Source organism: Hippopotamus amphibius, chromosome 5, assembly GCF_030028045.1.
Source record: "Hippopotamus amphibius kiboko isolate mHipAmp2 chromosome 5, mHipAmp2.hap2, whole genome shotgun sequence".
Lineage (NCBI taxonomy): Eukaryota > Metazoa > Chordata > Mammalia > Artiodactyla > Hippopotamidae > Hippopotamus > Hippopotamus amphibius.
This window is the reverse complement of record NC_080190.1, coordinates 105,092,245-105,112,246: the sequence shown is the minus strand read 5'-3', so window position 1 is coordinate 105,112,246 and position 20,002 is coordinate 105,092,245. Positions and strand designations below refer to the sequence as shown.

The 20,002-nt window shown below is 37.2% G+C and overlaps 1 protein-coding gene across 1 annotated transcript; it reads right to left on the bottom strand.

The window, feature by feature from the left end:
* Positions 1-16,932: 16,932 nt before the first annotated feature.
* On the bottom strand, positions 16,933-17,954 carry LOC130854272 (charged multivesicular body protein 1B2-like). Its single transcript, XM_057736986.1, has 2 exons — positions 17,751-17,954; positions 16,933-17,532 (listed from the first exon to the last, which is right to left on the bottom strand). Exons 1-2 carry the CDS (start codon positions 17,952-17,954, stop codon positions 16,933-16,935), a joined length of 804 nt encoding a protein of 267 aa, XP_057592969.1.
* Positions 17,955-20,002: the final 2,048 nt, after the last annotated feature.

Here is a 20,002-nt window from a genome sequence, read left to right as displayed (position 1 = left end):
TCAAATAAGGTAACTGTATAATTGTAATCCAGTTAGGGGAAATAGAGCAATGCAGTAATTATGAACCTCAAGAATTAAATCAAATAAACAAGGATGGCAACAACAGTATTTTTAAATGTCATCTAATTTTAACTTGATATGAGCAATAGATGCTTGTTCATTAATAAGCAGTGTATTATTACCTTCAGGCTTATTGGTCCCTTATATAACTAGGAGGTTGCTACAAGCATTTAATATGGGAAAATAGAAAATAATTCTGCCAGTGAGAGTTTTTTCCATTAGAATATTCAGTTATGATGCAAATAAAGTTTTCAAAGTTATTCATTTGCTAGTTACACATAGAAGTATTATATTACACTTTCATATGAAACATACTACTGACTCATTATCTGTAAGGGTTGGTGCTGAGATAGCCTTCCCCACTCTGCCTTTCCTTCCTTCCTTGCTTCCTTCCTTCTTTCCTTCCTTCCTGCCTGCCTGCCTGCCTGCCTTCCTGCCTTCCTACCTTCCCCTCTCCCCACCTCCTCCCTCTCTCCTTCCCTTCTCTTTCTCCCTCTCTTATACCCCCTTTTATCCTTTCCTCCTCTTCCTCCTCCTCCTTCTTCTCATTCTGTGTCCCCATCTAACTCCCACCCCTCACCTTCCCTACCTCCCACCCTTATTTTTTAAACTTAGACATCACAGAATGATCTTTCACTGTGTTTTCTTTTCTCTCCATAGTCTCTCTTGGCAGACAACCTTGTCTAATATCATGACTTTGCAAATCAATGTGCAGGAAATTTCCACTTCTGTATGCCCAGTCCAAACCTCTCTTCTAAGCTCCAGTACCATATTTCCAATTACCTGCTTATTGTATGTAACTATATTGAGTACCACCTTAAACTCACAGTGGACCTATTATTTCCTCAGACTTGCTCTTCTCTTTCTGGTCCTTATTTCTATTTCTAACCTCCCTACATGTAGCCTCCAAACCTTGGTATCATCTTTGAGTCTTTCCTCTCTCTTGTTCTTCTGATCTGATTGAACACTTACTCAAAATTTTAATGTTTATTTGTTCTCCACTTCCAGGATTATTGCATAGTTATACTTTACTTGTTACCTGTATTATCTTAACAGGTTTCTCTGTCTCCACACTCTCCTCTAGTTCATCTTATATGTTATTGCCAGATAAACCCTAGAATCTTAGAATCATAGATCCCCAAATTAGAAACAGACCTTAAAGTGACTGGTCCAGTCAACTTAATGCTCTTTAGTTCTCTCTAAATCCTAAGCTAAGTCTATACTTTCATAATTTGCCAGCTTTAGTCAGTCTTTAAAAATAACCTAGCCATTTTAAAGTATTTTTTTCTCTCTTTCTCCTCCTCCTCCTTCTCTTTCTCCTCCACCTTCTTCATTTGAGCTGAAATCCTCCCGGTTTTGCTTTCTGTTCCCTGCAGCTATGTAGAAGTCTAATTCCTCTACCACAGGTCAGGATTTCAAGATTCGTAGGTAGTTATTTTGTGTCCAAGTATAAAAGCTCTCCATTGGGTTATGGTTTAGAAGCCGTCAGGAGCACTGTTCTTTTTAATCATGCTTGTTGCAAACTTCTGCAGAAAGAAGATAGGCAAATGTGATAGCCATCTGTGAACCTGAAGCTGTTGTGGCTGTTTAAATTACTTTTTTTTTTTTTTTGGGAAAAAGGCAGAACTTTAAAAATATGCATATATGTCTGATGTGATTAAAAAGTATAATTTGAGATATATTTATTTCCTACACGAGTCATGCTTTATTATATTTCATAATTAATTAAAACATGTTCCATAATTCTTAAAAAATACAAGTTTAGATTTTAGATACCCATTAAAATATCTAATCACAAGAGAGTCTTTACCTTTACACTAAGTGGCAGACAATACAGCAGAGAGATTTTTCATTTAATACAGAGAACAGATCATATCCAGATTTAATTTCATTTAGACTTTAGTGTAACCTGATTAATTAGCAAATGTGTACCTCATATGGCTCCCTGGATCATAAATATTCTGGATCTCATATTTTTTTATAAGCAGAAAGGAATAGAATTGCAATATAGAAACCAAATAAATAAAATAATTTTTACATCCAAATGATTTACTTTTTGTAGTTTCCCTTTAATCAGGGATAACTATATTCTTAAGTGGGGAATTCGATTTCTGATTTTATATTTCTTTTTTTCTAGGTGGAACATCCCTCATTCCTTCAACCATGATTCCTGTTATATAGTTTCAAGATCCTTTATTGCCCTGATTATTTAACTCAGAAAAAGACTCATTTTGTTTATAACCCTTTTAGCAGATGCTGCTGGTACCCCACCAGATTCCTTAGGCGCTTATAGTTCCCATTCATAACAGGTGTCCTAAGGCAAGCACCTGTGATTCCTAGATAAGGGCTTTCTCTGTCTGGTACTTCCTAAGTCTCCTCCAATATCATCTATTTGTGCTCAAATCTTAGTCTTATAATTTGCTTCTGGGGAAACCTAACCCAAATCACCCCTCTTAAATATCCTACTGTGTACTTTGCACTCAACCACAGAATGTTTTCTTTACTTGAATCTCGAGAGGCAGGCAATACTAAGATATCAAAGAGTTTTGGGTGAGCCATGTTAAGATTTTTTTAAAACTTGACTGTAAAGGCAAGGGGGACCAGAGTGTTTCCAGCAATGGAATGGTAAGATCAGATGTGCTTTGTGGAGGCTGGATTTGAGAAAGGCAAGCCTTGGGGTGACTATCGACTTAGGAGTGTGCTCCTGTGGTCCAGGCAAGAAATGGTGGCTGACTGTGATGATAGAAGCATTTAGTAACTACAAAGTGAAGCGTATGGTTTTGAGAGACATATATGGAATAGAAATGACAGAACTTGGTTACTGGTATTAACTAGGTGTTGAAGGTGAGGGAATAACTGGGTAAATGTTGGTGTCATTTTTCTTCCTAAGGAAAGAGAAACTTTGGGGAATGGGGATAGAAGCTTTTGTTTTTGACATGTTATATGTATTTGAGATCTATGATTGAGCCTGAAGAAGCACATGCTGTTTTAGACGGAATGTAAATAAGATGTTTATGAAACTGATATATAACTTTCATTTTATCTGTTCCAAAGTATCTTCCACTTTCTCTCTCTATAGCATCTGTCATCTGTATCATTTTACATTAGCAATGTTTGATATTTTCCTGTTACTAAAAATTATATCGTGATATAACTACTTGGACTAATTTCCATTTGCATATCAGTTTACACCTCTTAGGTCCCAGGTGACTAGGTAGAACATCAACACATGTGAAGCTTGTATCTATGAGACTTGTAAATGGATAAAATAATTACATGTGTGGGTTCAAGGGGATGGTGTGTATACAGAATACTTTAAAAAATATCTCTAGAGTTGAAGAAAACTTGCTTCATAAGATTGCAAAACTCTCTTTGGTCCTCTGCTCAAATGTGGCAAGTATTATTTTGTAAAAATTTATTTTATTGAAGTATAATAGATTTGCAATGTTGTGTTTGTTTCTACTGTACAGCAAAGTGATTTAGTTATACATATATACACGCTTTTTCATATTCTTTTCCATTATGGTTTATCACAGGATACTGAATATAGTTCCCTGTGCTATACAATAGGATGCCAAGTACTATTTAATATAAACATTACTTTATGAAATAATCTTGTGTTTCTTCCTTTTAATATGTGTTCCTTTATATACCTAGCACTGTTTGATGAACAAAACAGATAAAAGCACCCTGCCCTCATGCAGTTTCCACGAGGGAGGGAAAGTAGACAAAAGACAACTAAACAATAAATGGATAAATTATTTACTATAATAGGTGCTTATAAGTTTGGAAAAAATGAAGGAATAAATCAGGGTAAGGGGAATGGGATGAGGATGGTCAAGGTGAGAGTAGGGGGAGAGCAGTTAGTAATGTTAAGAGGTGTCCTGAGAAAATGAGATCTAAGCAAATGTTTGTAGGCAGTATGGGAATTAGTTACCCAAAAGTGCATTTAGAGGAAGAGCATTCCAGGCAGAGGGAGCAGCCAAAGCAAAGGCCCTAAGATGGGAATAGAACTGGGGTAGCCAACAAACAGCAAGGAGGTCAGTGTGCTGGAACTGGGTGAGCAAGGGCAGGGGACCGGGGTGTCAGGTGATGTAGGGTCTTATAGTTATTGTAAGAACTTTAGCTTTTACTCTGAGTGAGATGGGAAGCAGTAAATGGCTAAGATCAGAGCAAAAATGTTTTCTGATTCATATTTTTAAAGGATCACTTAGGCTTCTTTACTAGGAATAGTCGATAGATGGTCTTGTATGGAAGCAGAGGATGCTTAGGAGGCTTTTACAACTGCCCAGGTGACAGATGATGGGGGTCTAAGTCAACATCATAGTGATGGAAGCAGTGAGAAGTGGCTGGACTCTAAATATATTTTGAATGTAGACTCAAGAGGATTTGCTGTTGGTTTGCATGTAAAATGTGAGAAACAGAAGCGCCGAAGGTGACTAAGATTTTTAGGCTGAGCAAGTAGTAGGATGGAGTTGCTTTTTACCTAACAAGTGAATATATTAATGACTTTATGAAGTAGTTAATGGTTTGGGGGGTGGGCTGAAAGATCAATAGTTCATTTTTGATTTGCTAATTTTTGTTATGCTAAGTTTGAGCTACTTATTAGACAACGAAGTGGTTAAAAATAGAACAATGCTGAGTATATGAATGTAACTTACCCACACTCAAGTTTTTTCCTCATTATTTTTTCATTTTGTGTTGTAACAAATAAATGACAGTATGTTTGTAGCAGGGAGACTCAAGGCAATATCATTGTAAGCCTGAATTTGTGTGAGTAGGTCTTGTAGATCAGGGACACTAGGTGTGCTGAAAGATAATTTACAAAAAACGGACTGAAGGACCTCATGGAGAATAAGTCATATTAATAGAAGAGGCAAAGAAAACGAACTTGACCCAATTAGCAAATTGCAGAATTGACCCAATAGCAGACCTGGCCCCAGAGTGGCCATTCTGGCCACAGAATTGTGTCCATCTCTCAGTTTTGTTCCAAGTCCAACTTCTTCCCTCCTTCCTTCCTTCCATGGTAGGCTCATTTTTGGATATTATGAGAGTGAAGGTTGTGAATAAAAAGTGAAAGGATTACTTCCACTAAAATCTCTGTAAGGCATTAGGACAGAAGAGATTATTATGTTGGTTCATTTGTGACAGATTGTTATGGATGAGAAAAGGGATTCATTTCTCCTCACATTAGTGTAGAACACTGAGGAGCTTTGGTGCCTTGGTATTCACTATATCAGCACCACCAGCAAATGTTGTGACATAGGAAGTGCCAGCAGTGTCAAATGCAGGGGACCTGAGAACTGTGGTACCCAGTGGAAGTGGTAGCTGAGTCTAGAAAAGATGATGGTGCCCAGTCACAAGGTCGATGTTATGTACTGAATGTTAGTGTCTGCCTCAAATTCATATTTGGTATCCTAAACCCCAGTGAGGTGGGGTCTCTGGGAGGTCCCTAGGTCTTGGGGGTGGAGCACTCACGAATAGGGTTAGTGTTCTTATAAGAGGAGACACTGAGGCATGATCTTTCTCTCCACCATGGGAGGACATGATTAGAGAATAAAATCAGAAGATGACCTTCACCAAGGATACAAGCATGCTAGCACCCTGATCTTGGACCTCCAGCCTCCAGAACTGTGAGAAATAATTGTTTGTTATTACGTCACCAATTTTATGTATTTTGTTGTAGCAGTCCAATCAGACTAAGGCAGTAGGTCCCCAGACTTGTGGGAGATTCCCACTGGAGATTCCCAGCAGTACTTAGGGTATGTGTGTTTGTGTGTGTGTGTGTGTGTGTGTGTGTGTGTGTGTGTGTGGACTATGCAGACTACTGGGTACAAGATAGCATATGGGTTTGAGAACCAGAGAAATATAAGTTTTTACTATCAAAGTGATTTTATTTTGGCCTTAGTCTGGGGTGGACTAAAGACGGAGTTTATGTCGCTTTTTTGGAAAAAGATACTGTATTTTTGGTCACCTTGGTTATTTAGCATAGGATGCTACTAAAACAAAACTCATGAGTCTCACTTCTGAATGTACCTGTTGGGAAAGAGTTATTAGGAGAGAAATATTAATGAGGTTCTGCTTTGTATGATATATATGCTTTACACAAGCTATTTCATGATACAAGCTACCATTGACTCAGTGAGGCCTGGACTATTATAGAAGGAAGGACTTGATTATAAAGATGATATGACTAATTATTTACAGAGGACTTTCTAAGGCATACACAATTTGTTTTACTTACATCGTATCGTTACACCCATTTTACAAATGAAGAAACTGAGAATCAGGTAAGTTAAAAAGTTTGCACAGTTACACGGTTAAGCTGCAGAATGATTGTTCAAATCTAGACCTCTCTGACTTTGAAGTCCACATTCTAAACACTTAAGACAGCTATTGCTTCAATAACGCTACACAAACCATCCCAGAATACAGAGGCTTTCAATTACGAATATTTATTTTTCTCACCCCATATCTTTCGACCTGTTGGGGCAGCTCTGCTTCAGACTGTAGGTCAGCAGGATTTGACTCCAGCTTTGGGTTGGGTTCAGGTTTGCTCATGTATCTCATTTTGGGTGTGCTAGGGGTGTACTTTCCTCATGGCCATCAGAGGTGCCCAGGTGACCACATAAAGTCACCCCTGGTAATTCTGGCATGATGGGGGGATTGGTTCCAGAACCCGCTGCGCATATGAGACTCTGGGGATGCTCGAGTCCCTCAGTTGGCCCTCCGTATCCAAAGGTTCTGCATCTGTCGATTCAACCAATCGCAGACTGTAAACGTAGTACTCGAACTGCAGCGGGTCGAATCTAGGGATGTGAAACCTGTGGATACGGAGGGCCCACTGTACACTTTTCTCTGCTTGTGTCACATCCACAGACATTTCAAACAAAGTCACGTGGTGACACCCAAAGTCAGTGGGAGTGAAGAAGCATCCTCACAATGGGAAGAACTGTAAAATTACATAGCTAAAGGAATAGATGGATAATTTTATAATACAGCAGTAACAAAGAATTGAGAACAAGAATCCAATTTACCACAATACTGCATCACACTACTTTCCTGTTGAAAGGAAATTTATCACTGCTTCAAAAGAGTCATTCTAACTATATTATCCACTAATAGTGGTTTGAAAGTGCCATCCTTCTAAATGAATAGCTGCATCACGCAAAGTATTAGATCTTAATACATGCTTGAAAAGGCTACTGATGACACAGAGTTTTCTAGTTAACTGGCAAGAGCAAAGGCATATTTTCTGCTTCTATTACTTGTATGCTTTTCTCTTTGAATAAGATTAAATTAAATTTTAACATTACCATCATTGTCCAAGTTGGATCTCTTTATAGTTGCTAGACTTACTCCTCACCCGCTCCCCATAACTGCCAATTTCGGGTACCTATGAATGTTTCTATAATACTGAACTTTACCTCTTAAGCTTTTTCTGTATGATCATAAAGCAACTATTTGATTCATCAAAATCAAAAAAAACAATATGATTCGACAAATTATTGTGCCTCACACATACCAAACAGTACTTTTTTTGGTTGAGGCTTTTATTTTTCATCTCGTGTGGTTATTATGACTTCACACAAAGAATGCCTTTAGTTTATGGAGATTCTGCACATTCCGTACTGCTGGCACATTATTTAACCTCCAAATTCTATGATTTTGAAATCTTCTAGGAAGTAAATCTAGTAACTCTGAATTATTGTGTATTTGACCCCTGCCAGATGGAAGTGCATTCATCAACATTCACCTGGACTCTGAGGTTCTTTTCTTGAATAATCTTCCAGCTGAGTCCCTAAATGTTTGTAGAACCTCCCAAATAAATCTAAAAGCATTTTAAAGGAGAGATGTAGCATGGATTTTTGTGCTTTATTTGTATCTCTGGCTTTGTAAGGGGTCCTTTTCAAGAGCGCACCATGGTGGAGCATGGTAGTTACAATAGAAGATAGCTTCTTGCAGAGAGAAAGCTTAGTTTAGACATTTCAATTCTTTAACATTTCTTTCCGACCTTCTATCAAAAGCATCCATCGGGGATTGTTAAAGCATTTGGGGAATATGCTGTGAAAGACTGTCCACCTTTGATAGCCGAGAGCAGAAGTCAGTCAAAGGTGACCTTTTTTCCTATTATTGTAGGTCAGATGAGCAGCTTGCTTTTCGAACTTGGGCAACTTAGCTTCTTCAACCACGTAGTCCTCTCAATAGCCCATATATGACCGCCCAGCAGGTGAGTTAAATACTTCTCATTGTAAAAACCTGCAAAGTTGACTTTTCAAAACACTCCACAGTTAGTGGTGTGAAACTCACCTCCAAAAATTGGACAGCAGTCTTAGGGACTGGAAAACAGGTCTTCTGTTCATTCTCTTTGAGCCTGAGGACAGCATGCTTTAAATGTGCTCCTCCTGTCTGCCTGGCTGTGAGCCAAGGGCTCTGTGTAACAGCCTTATGAAGTAGGTAGTATTCTTAGACCTGTTTTATAGGTAAGGAATCTGAGACTTAGAGAAATTACAACTTGCTCATGGTCACACAGCTATGAAGTGGAGGAATCAAGCTTTTGACTAAAATATGTTTGTAACCATCACAACCATCCGGCCTCTCTCTCGTTGCATCTTTGTGTTGGGAATTCCTCATACATGGGCAAGAGTCCACCAAAAGTGATTAAATGTCTTAACTTTAAAACCTTTTGTATATAATTATATGTGTGTGTGCATGTGTGTGTGTGTGGTGTTTCTATACCAGAAGCAATTTGGGGGAAAATGTGAGGCTTTCCTGATTCCCCAAAATGTTGTTTCAAGAACAAAGATCTGGAAAAAGCAGGGTCATGGTGTAGAAATAAATAGCCTGTAGAAGCAAAGCACTTGAATTCATATCCAGATTCCACCTTCCTAGATGGCTGATCTTTGGAAAAATCACCTTACACATCAGAGACTCATTTTCCTTCTCTGTTAAGTAGAAATATTTATATCCTCTCTTTGTGAGGAGTTAAAAAGATAATACATACTTTAATATAGGCTTCATAGTAGTGAGACTCTGACAGTGTTGTGTGACTTCCATTTTCTGTAATAAAATATGTCCTGTGTGTGTGTGTGTGTGTGTGTGTGTGTGTGTGTGTGTGTGTAGAAGAAAGGGGGACTATTTATCCCGTTGTTTTAACCAGAATGTCAATTTCACTTTTTATAAAGTATTTTATAACAAATAATTTCTGGTGGAGTTGATCGGCGACCCGTATTAAGAACAGGAAAACAGTGGAGAAAGACGTTTATACCATTGCTTAATAGACTTTTTCTTGGACCACAATTATATTAGTTATACATTGATGCATATGAGATTCTAAGAGGATTGCCTTGTAGTAGACATCTTATTTGCCAAATTTACCTCACTTGAATTTTTTAAAAGACATTATTGTTAAAAATTGTTTATTTTTTTCACAGGTCTTTATATAAAATTTTATATTGGGAACGAGCAATAATGATACTAAATATAACTTATATAGCCTTTTCATATATTTGACACTGTTAAACAATGTCACTTTTTTGATATTTCCAAAAGAAAGATAAATTCAACTCTATCTTAAATTAGAAAACTACATAGTAGCAAGTGCATATAGTTATCTAGAGCTAGCCTAAAATTCTGAAAACTGCATGATAGTGTTTTTAACTTGTTTGGGCACATACTATGTCAGCATTCCCTGTAAATAACATGTCCTTTCTAATTCAAAACCAATAGTTTTGTGAGTAAAAGACTCAAATCCTTTCCAGAATATTGTTCATTTGACTCGTAGAAAGTGGTATATTGTGTAGGGCCATAGAAAATGCTGTAGATGGTTGAGGACTGAGATGTACTTGGCAGAATATTTTTGACACCCAGATTTTTCACTAAGCAGGCATAAATGATTGAAAGAATTGAAAGAAGGACTCCAATGTACTATTCTAGGTTCTGGGAATTGTTGAAAATGGGGATGAAAGAGACATAGTCCTTCTATTGGAGCTTATTTGTAGCCAGATCAACTTTCACAAATTTTCTCCTCCAGTTAATTATGGGGCTGACATTACGTCTTCTTTCTGCATAAAGGTAGTGCAGGAGCCCGTGATGCAATTTTCTATATTATATTTTTAGCTTTATTTTAATAATACAGAGGTCTGACCTAGTGTTAAAAATAATAGGAATTAGCATCTAACCATGATTTTGGTTAATATGGAAAGTTTCTGTGTATGCTAAGGAAAAAACAAAACAAAACTCTTCTTAAAATTCCCAAGGCTGATTCATGTGCTGGACAGGTCATTTAATTTGGCATATTTCACTGACCTTGACAAAATAGACCTTCAAATATCACTAAAAGTCCTTAGCACTGGGCAGCTCTTCAGGGATTCAGGGTTTAGGACTTATTCAATTTTTGGCAAGATTTTCTAACATGTCAGCTGAACAGATTTTCCATTCTGTGTTTTTGATCTCATAAAATCAGATTGCCCATACCTGTGTTTTTGATCCCATAATTTCTTCTTTCACATTTATAGCTGTTTCCTGGCCAGGTTTGGGTATCTGTCTATTGCAGCTGATTCATGGACACTCTGGCTGACCTCAGAAAGGACAGAGTGAAATTTCATAGAGCACTTTGGCATGTCTCTCTCCACCATTTCTCATAGACTCTGGGCGTAAATAATTTGTTAGGCACAGAATGTGCAGAAATATAAAGAGGAGTGGCTGATGAGACAGTGAGTCAGGAGACATTATTATGTGTGGGCATCTGATGGAAGATTTAGGATGCCAAGGAGTTTGGAGTTGATCTGATAGCAGAGAGGAAGTCCTTGAGTACGGGAATAGTGTAATGAAAACTACATTTTATAAGAAGACCTTGATATAATGTCTTGGATAAGCTAATAAGGGAAAAAAAGTAGGAAGTGATGATAAGTTATTACCGTATGGACAGGAGATAATGAGGTTTTAATGATTATTTTAAGATTTCTCTACTTAGAATATGATTAAAATAGAAATGATACTCTTTTCTAAATTTTTGAACAACTGGAAAACATAAAGATTTAGTCTTGAAAAAATTGAAGTAATGAGCTACTATTTTTCATCTTTCATTTCCTGTCCTAGATTTCTTTATGCCATGCCTCTGTCTGTCTTGATTATACAGTTCCTACCCTGAATTGAATAATTTAGAAGTAATTTTAGGTTTCTGTAATTAAATATTTTTTCTTGAAAGAGACGTTTTAGATAATCCATAGTAATATCTATCTGTGTTTGTTTCTTTCACTAAAAAATTGTTTACCATAACACATAATCTTTACCAACAGAAATACAAGCTATGAAATTATGAAATATGAATTTTATCCAGTTACACATTCTTCATCATCTGTTTTATCATTCATTCAGCAAATGTCTATCTTCTTAAGAACTTGTTTCAATAATTAACATTTATAAAGCATTTCAGGGTGACTTTGAAAGGTAGATCGGTGTGGGTTTTGATCCTGTACATCAGAGTTCCTCTTAGGATACACTACTTCAAAATTTTCCCTGGTAGTCTTAGATAAGACAATTGCAGCCGTACACATCACCTAGATTATACCCAGAAATTGAAATAGATTAAAAACTACTCAAAAAATATATTAGGGTTTGTTATCCCAAATGGTGGTATATTTCTCTATTTCTTGCTAAACAGGGATATATGTTCATTGAAGAAGAACAGTAAAACCCAGTCTACTTCTATTATTTCATATCAACTGTCTAGATCTGAGCTAATTTACTAGCCACTAACTAAATGTGGCTGGTTTGAACTGAGATGTGCTATATGTATAAAATATACAACAGATTCTTAATATTAGTGTAAAAGAGTGTAAAATATCTCATTAATCCTTTTTGTACTGATTACATCTTGAAGTAATATTTTTGAAATATTGAGTTAAATCTGATATATATTTTATTTGTTTAGTTTTTAATATAGCTACTAGAAAATCTAAATTCAGCATGTAGCTCACATATTTTTCATGACAGAACAGTTTAGATTAAATATTCTTGCAAACAGTTCTACAGATGAGTAGGCCTATGAAAATTCTATTTGCCAGAATTTCCTTAGCTTTGTCCACAATAAAGTGCCACAGTTGTTAGAGTCCACATCTGTTCTCCCAAAATACTACCCCAGTGATTCCGCATATCATTAGGTAAGAGAATAGAAGCATCTGCCTGAAGTAAGCACAAATGTGTATTTCTATGAACACTGAACAGAAAAAATGGTGGGAAGGAGAGGCAGCTATTCCCACTTTTTAAAAAGAATTACTGATTCGTTTCTAATTGGCTCATGCTTGCTCTTTCTTGACAGCTCTGTCTCAGTACAATGCATTTGAGATGGTTATCTTTGAGAATGATCCAATCTGCTAAGGGCTATCACATTTCACTAAATTCAGTGAATCTTGAGCAAGGGACGTTGATCTAAATGAACTCAGTAAAACAAAACAAAACAAAACAAACAAAAAAACCTGAGGCCCAAGATAGGAAAGTCTTCCTCTTCCTTTCTTTTATTTTTTTCAATGCCAAGTTTATTCTGGTTGACTTCACCTGATGAGATACATGCTGAAACAGTCAGTACTTTTCCTGGGTAGACTAGTTGTCAATTCAGCCTCCACCTTTGCTGCAGACTGTGGCAACACAGACAGGTATTGTAGGAAGGCTGAGCTGACCTCAATGACACCAGCCTTAAAATGGAAACATGGCAACTTATATTGAATATCTACTATGTGCCAGGCACTGAGGGCTATTTATACACATTCTCTCAATTAATCCTTATTCCATACTCATGAGAATTTTTTTTAAAGCTCTTTATTGGAATATAATTGCTTTACATTGTTGTGCTAATTTTTGAGGTACACCAAAGTGAATCAGTTGTATTTATACATATATCCCCATATTCCCTCCCTCCCGCGACTCCCTCCCACCTTCCCTATCCTGGCCCTCTAAATCATCACCCGTCATCGAGTTTATCTCCCTATGTTATGCAGGAACTTCCCACGAGCTTCCCACGAGCTGTCTATTTTACATTTGGTAGTGTATATATGTCAATGCTATTCTCTTATTTTGTCCTAGCTTCTCCTTTGCGCCCCCCCATCCTGTGTCCTCAAGTCTGTTCTCCACATCTACATTTTTATTATTCCCCTGTCACTGGGTTTATCAGTACCTTTTTTTTTTTTTTTTTTTTTTAGATTCCATATATATGAGATAGCATATGGTATTTGTTTTTCCCTTTCTGGCTTACTTCACTCTGAGGTGCTAGAAATATTCTATATCTTTTTTTTTTTTTTTTGGTGCACGGGCTTAGTTGCTCCGCGGCATGTGAGATCTTCCTGGAGCAGGGATTGAACTTATGTCCCCTGCATTGGCAGGCGGATTCCCAACCACTGCGCCACCTAGGAAGCCCTGGCTTACTTCACTCTGTATGACAGACTCTAGGTTATCCACCTCATTACAAATAACTCAGTTTCATTCTTTTTTATGGCTGAGTAATATTCCATTGTATATATGTGCCACATCTTTATCCATTCATCTGTTAATGGGCATTGAGGTTGCTTCCATGTCCTGGCTATTGTAAATAGCGCTGCAATGAACATTATGGTACATGTTTCTTTTTGGATTATGGTTTTCTCAGGGTATATGCCCAGTAGTGGGATTGCTGGATCATATGGTAGTTCTATTTTTAGTTTTTTAAGGAACCTCCAAACTGTTTTCTATAGTGGCTGTACCAACTTACATTCCCACCATCAGTGCAGGGGGGTTCCCTTTTCTACACATCCTCTCCAGCATTTATTGTTTCTAGATATTTTGATGATGGCCATTCTGACCGGTGTTAAGTGATACCTCATTGTGGCTTTGACTTGCATTTCTCTAATGATTAGTGATGTGCATATTTTCATGTGTTTGTTAGCCATCTGCATGTCTTCTTTGGATAAACGTCTGTTTAGGTCTTCTGCCCATTTGTGGATTGGGTTATTTGCTTTTTTGGGATTAAGCTGCATGGGCTACTTGTATATTTTGGAGATTAATCTGTTGTCAGTTGCTTCATTGGCAAATACTTTCTCCCATTCTGAGGGTTGTCTTTTTATCTTGTTTATGGTTTCTTTTGCTGTGCAAAAGCTTTTAAGTTTCATTAGTTCCCATTTGTTTATTATTTATTTTATTTCCATTATTCTAGGTGGAGGATCAAAAAGGATTTTGCTTTGGCTTATGTCATAGAGTGTTCTGCCTATGTTTCCCTCTAAGAGTTTTATAGTGTCTGGCCTTACATTTAGGTCTTTAATCCATTTTGAGTTTATTTTTGTGTATGGTGTTAGGAAGTGTTCTATTTTCATTCTTTTACATGTAGCTGTCCAACTTTCCCAGCACTACTTATTAAAGAGGCTGTCTTTGCTCCATTGTATATTCTTGCCTCCTTTATCAAATATAAGGTGCCCATATATGTGTGGATTTATCTCTGGGCTCTCTGTTGTGTTCCGTTGATCTATATTTCTTTTTTTTTTTTTTTTATAAATTTATTTATTTAATTGGCTGTGTTGAGTCTTTGTTGCTGCACACAGGCTTTCTCCAGTTGTGGCAAGCGGGGGCCACTCTTCGCTGTGGTGTGCGGGCTGCTCATTGTGGTGGCCTCTCTTGTTACAGAGTATGGGCTCTAGGCACGTGGGCCTCAGCAGGCATGGCACATGGGCTCAATAGCTGTGGCTTACGGGCTGTAGAGCTCAGGCTCAATAGTTGTGGAGCAGGGGCTTAGTTGCTCCACAGCATGTGGTATCCTCCTGGGGCAGGGATCGAACCCATGTCCCCTGCATTGGCAGGTGGACTCTTACCCACTGTGCCACCTAGGAGGTCCCTATATTTCTGTTTTTGTGCCAGTACCACACTGTCTTGATCACTCTAGCCATGTAGTATAGTTGGAAGTCAGGGAGCCTGATTCCTCCAGCTCCATCTTTCCTTCTCAAGATTACTTTGGCTATTTGTGGTCTTTTGCATTTCCATACAAATTGTAAAATTTCTTGTTCTAGTTCTGTGAAAAATGCCATTGGTAATTTGATAGGGATTGCGTTGAATATGTAAATTGCTTTGGGTAGGATAGTCATTTTCACAACGTTGATTCTTCCAATCCAAGAACATGGTACGTCCCTTCATCTATTTGTATCGTCTTTGATTTCTTTCCTCAGTGTCTTATACTTTTCTGCATGCAGGTCTTTTGCTTCCTTAGGCATGTTTATTCCTAGGTCTTTTATTCTTTTTGTTGCAATGGTGAATGGGAGTGTTTCCTTAATTTCTTTTTCTGCTCTTTCATTGTTAGTGTATAGGAATGCAAGCAATTTCTGTGCATTAATTTTGTATCCTGCTACTTTACTAAATTTATCGATTAGTGCTACCAGTTTTCTGGTAGCATCTTTAGGGTTTTCCATGTATAATATCATGTCAGCTGAAAAGAGAGACTATTTTACTTCTTCTTTTCCAGTTTGGATTCCTTTTATTTCATTTTCTTCTCTGATTGCTGTGGCTAAATCTTCCAAAACTATGTTGAATAATAAAGGTGAGAGTGGGCACCCTTGTCTTGTTCCTGTCCTTAAAGGGAATGCATTCAGCTTTTCACCATTTAGAATGATGTTGGCTGTTGGTTTGTCATATATGGCTTTTATTATGTTGAGGTAACTTCCTTCTATGCCCATTTTCTGGAGAGCTTTTATCATAAATGGATGTTGACCTTTGTCAAAAGCTTTTTCTGCATCTATTGAGATTATCATATGGTTTTTATCCTTCGATTTGTTGATATGATGTATCACATTGAGTTATTTGCAAATATTGAAGAATCCTTGCATTCCAGGGATAAACCCCACTTGATCATGGTGTATGGTCTTTTTAATGTGCTGTGGGATTCTGTTTGCTAGTATTTTGTTGAGGAGTTTTGCATCTGTATTCATCATTGATATTGGTCTATAATTTTCTTTTTTTGTGACATCTTTGTCTGGTTTTGGTATCAGGGTGATGGTGGCCTCGTAGAATGAGTTTGGGAGTGTTCCGCCTTCTGCTATATTTTGGAAGAGTTTGAGAAGGATAGGTGTTAGCTCTTCTCTAAATGTTTGATAGAATTCGCCTGTGAAGCCATCTGGCCCTGGGTTTTTGTTTGTAGGGAGATTTTTAACGACAGTCTCAATTTCCATGCTTGTGATTGGTCTGTTCATATTTTCTATTTCTTCCTGGTTCAGCCTTGGAAGATTGTACTTTTCTAAGAATTTATCTATTTCTTCCAGGTTATCCAGTTTATTGGCATATAGTTGCTTGTAGTAGTCTCTCATGATCTTTTGTATTTCTGCAGTGTTGGTTGTTACTTTTCCTTTTTCACTTCTAATTCTGTTGATTTGCATCTTCTCCCTTTTTTTCCTGATGAGTCTGGCTAATGGTTTATCAATTTTATTTATCTTCTCAAAGAACCAGCTTTTAGTTTTATTGATCTTTGCTATTATTTCTTTTTTTTTATTCTATACTTTATTATGTATAAAGTACTTTATTCTGTAGCACTTTGGTGCTAGATTTTTAAATATAATTTTTGAGGGGGATGTTTCATATACAGCCAGTTAATACTAATTCAGTCAAGGACACCTACAAAAAACTGTCTCTCACACTTTTTAACATAATATACAAAACTGTAAAACCTGTCAAGGTGGAAACTTTCTGGACTTTCTTAAAGTATTCTAAAGTACAGCAAAGTAAAAGAAAGCATTATATACAAATAGTGTTTAAGCATTCTGGAATATATGGCATTCTTAGTGTAACTGGAGTGAAATTTGTCTATATATACGTGCAAAATATTTCAGGAGCAAGTGACGTAAACAAAAGCACCAGTTCTTTAAATTACACTTGATCGCATAGATGAGCAAGCCTCTGTGGTAGATCATCCTGTTCTGTGGAAGTAACACTTGTGCCAAAAGAACCTGTCTGACCTTGTGGTAGTTCCATATTGAGATCAAGGCCAGCTTCATCTGCCATTTCTTGAGGCAGCATATCCACTTGGTTTTGTGGTATTGTTAGGGTTGTAGTACTACTCATTGTGTCTTCCATTTGCTGCATTTGAACATCCAGTGTTTCAAACTGCTGTTCAAATTTGTCCATCAGGGCAGAAATCTTTTCAAGGTTCATACTCCTCAATGCAGCATCCATAGACTTAACTACGCCTGCCATGGGCTTGGTTACCTTGCCCATTGTTACTGCAGTTTGAACTCTGGCTGCCACAGCATCAACCCTAGTACCCATTCTCAAGAAATTAAATGCTTGGTTTTTCTGGCAGATTGCATTTTCAGCATGTATTCTTGCAACTTCTGTGTTACCTTTCTGAATGGCCTTTTCAATCTTGGCCTTTTCAGCCTTTTCTTCTTTATCACATTTCTTGGCATTCCTATTAAGTTCCTTTGCAGCAAACTTCAAGTTAAATAGGTGTTTGTATAGCACTGGGAGCTCTACTCAAAACTCTGTAATAACCCATATGGGAAAAGAATATTTTGTTATTTTGCCAAGTTTCATTCAACAGCAAGATACCAAACTACTCTATTTCTGTAATGCCAATTTCTGGAAGGACAGCGCCATGGAAATCCTGTGACGCTATTACAGTTGTGAAAAGTAATCTCATCCTTTTTCAGTCTCATCCTTTTTCATCGCACAGCTTGATTCCTAACCTCGACCTCATCGCTTAAGTGGTAACATAGATGCAATTTCCATATTCGACATGGTCCCACGACTTTTCTTGGGAGGCGACAGTCACGGCAGCAGAAAGGATTTGATGGCTGGGTGCTCCGAGAGCACGGTTCTAGTCCGGAGGTGCTGCCGGCCTGTAGGTCCACAATCCCACTTCCTGTTTCTTCTGTTATTATTTCTTTCATTTCTTTTTCATTTATTTCTGCTCTGATCTTTATGATTTCTTTCCTTCTGCTCACTTTGGGTTTTTTTTGTTGTTGTTCTTTCTCTAATTGTTTTAGGTGTAAGATTAGGTTGTTTATTCAACATTTTTCTTGTTTCTTGAGGTAGGATTGTATTGCTATGAACTTCCCTCTTAGAACTGCTTTTGCTGCATCCCATGGGTTTTGGGTCATTGTGTTTTCATTGTCATTTGTTTCTAGGTATTTTTTGACTTCCTCTTTGATTTCTGCAGTGACTTCTTGGTTGTTTAATAGCATATTGTTTAGCCTCCATGTGTTTGTATTTTTTACATTTTTTTTTTCAGGTAATTGATATCTAGTCTCATGGCATTGAGGTCAGGGAAGATGCTTGATATGATTTCAATTTTCTTGAATTTACTGACTTGATTTATGCCCCAAAATGTGATCTATCCTAGGGAATGTTCTGTGTGCACTTGAGAAGAAAATGTATTCTGTAGTTTTTGGATGGAATGTGCTATAAATATCAATTAAGTCAAGATGGTCTAATGTGTCATTTAGAGATTGTGTGTCCTTGATTTATTTTCTGTTTGGATGATCTGTCCATTGGTGTAAGTGGGGTGTTAAAGTCTCCTACTATTATTGTGTTGCTGTCAGTTTCCCCTTTTTATGGCTGTTAGCATTTGCCTTATGTATGGAGGTGCTCCTATGTTGGGTGCATAGATATTTTTACAATTGTTATATCTTCTTCTTGGATTGATCCCTTGATCATTATGTAGTGTCTTTCCTTGTCTCTTGTAATAGTCTTTACTTTAAGGTCTAATTTGTCTGATATGAGTATTGCTATTCCAGCTTTCTTTTGACTTCCATTTGCATGGAATATCTTTTTCCATCCCCTTACTTGCAATCTGTATGTGTCCCTAGGTCTGAAGTGGGTTTCTTGTAGACAGCATATATAAGGGTCTTGTTTTTGTATCCATTCAGCCAGTCTGTGTCTTTTGGTTGGAGCACTTAATCCATTTACATTTAAGGTAATTGTTGACATGTATGTTCCTATTGCCATTTTCTTAATTGTTTTGGCTGTGTTTTTGTAGATCTTTTCCTTGTCTTGTGTTTACTGCCTAGAGGAGTTCCTTTAGCACTTGTTGTAAGGCTGGTTTGGTGGTGCTGAATTCTCTTAACTTTTGCTTGTTTGTAAAGCTTTTCATTTCTCCATCGAATCTGAATGAGATTCTTGCTGGGTAGAGTATTCTTGGCTGTAGGTTTTTCTCTTTCAAGACTTTATCTCCTGACACTCCCTTCTGGCCTGCAGAATTTCTGCAGAGAGATCACCTGTTATCTTTATGGATTTTCCCTTATATATTATTTGTTGCTTTTCTCTTGCTGGTTTTAATATTTTTTCTTTGTGTTTAATTTTCGTTAGTTTGATTAATCTTTGCCTCAGTGTGTTTCTCCTTGGGTTTATTCTGTATGGGACTCTCTGCACTTCCTGGACTTGGTTTACTGTTTCCTTTCCCTTGTGGGGGAAGTTTTCCACCATAATCTCTTCAAATATTTTCTCAGACCCTTTCTTTTTTTCTTCTTCTTCTGGGATGCCTATGATTTGAATGTTGGTACGGTTAGTGTTGTCCTCGATGTCCCTGAGACTGTCTTCCATTCTTTTTATTCTTTTTTCTTTTTCCTGCTCTTCGGCAGTTCTGTCAACCATTCTACCTTACAACTCACTTACTCGTTCTTCTGCCTCAGTTATTCTTCTGTTTATACCATCCAGAGTATTTTTAATTTCAGTTATTGTGTTGTTCATTACTGTTTGTTTGCTCTTTAGTTCTTCTAGGTCCTTATTAAACGTTTCTTGTATTCCCTCTATTTTGTTTGTGAGATTTTGGGTCATCTTTACTACCAGTACTCTGAATTCTTTTTCAGGCAATTTGCCAATTTCTTCTTCATTTATTTGGTCTTGTGGGTTTTTATATTGCTCCTTTGCTTGCATGGTGTTTCTTTGTTTTCTCATTTTGTCTAATTTATCATATTTTCTGTATCCTTTCCCTATGCTG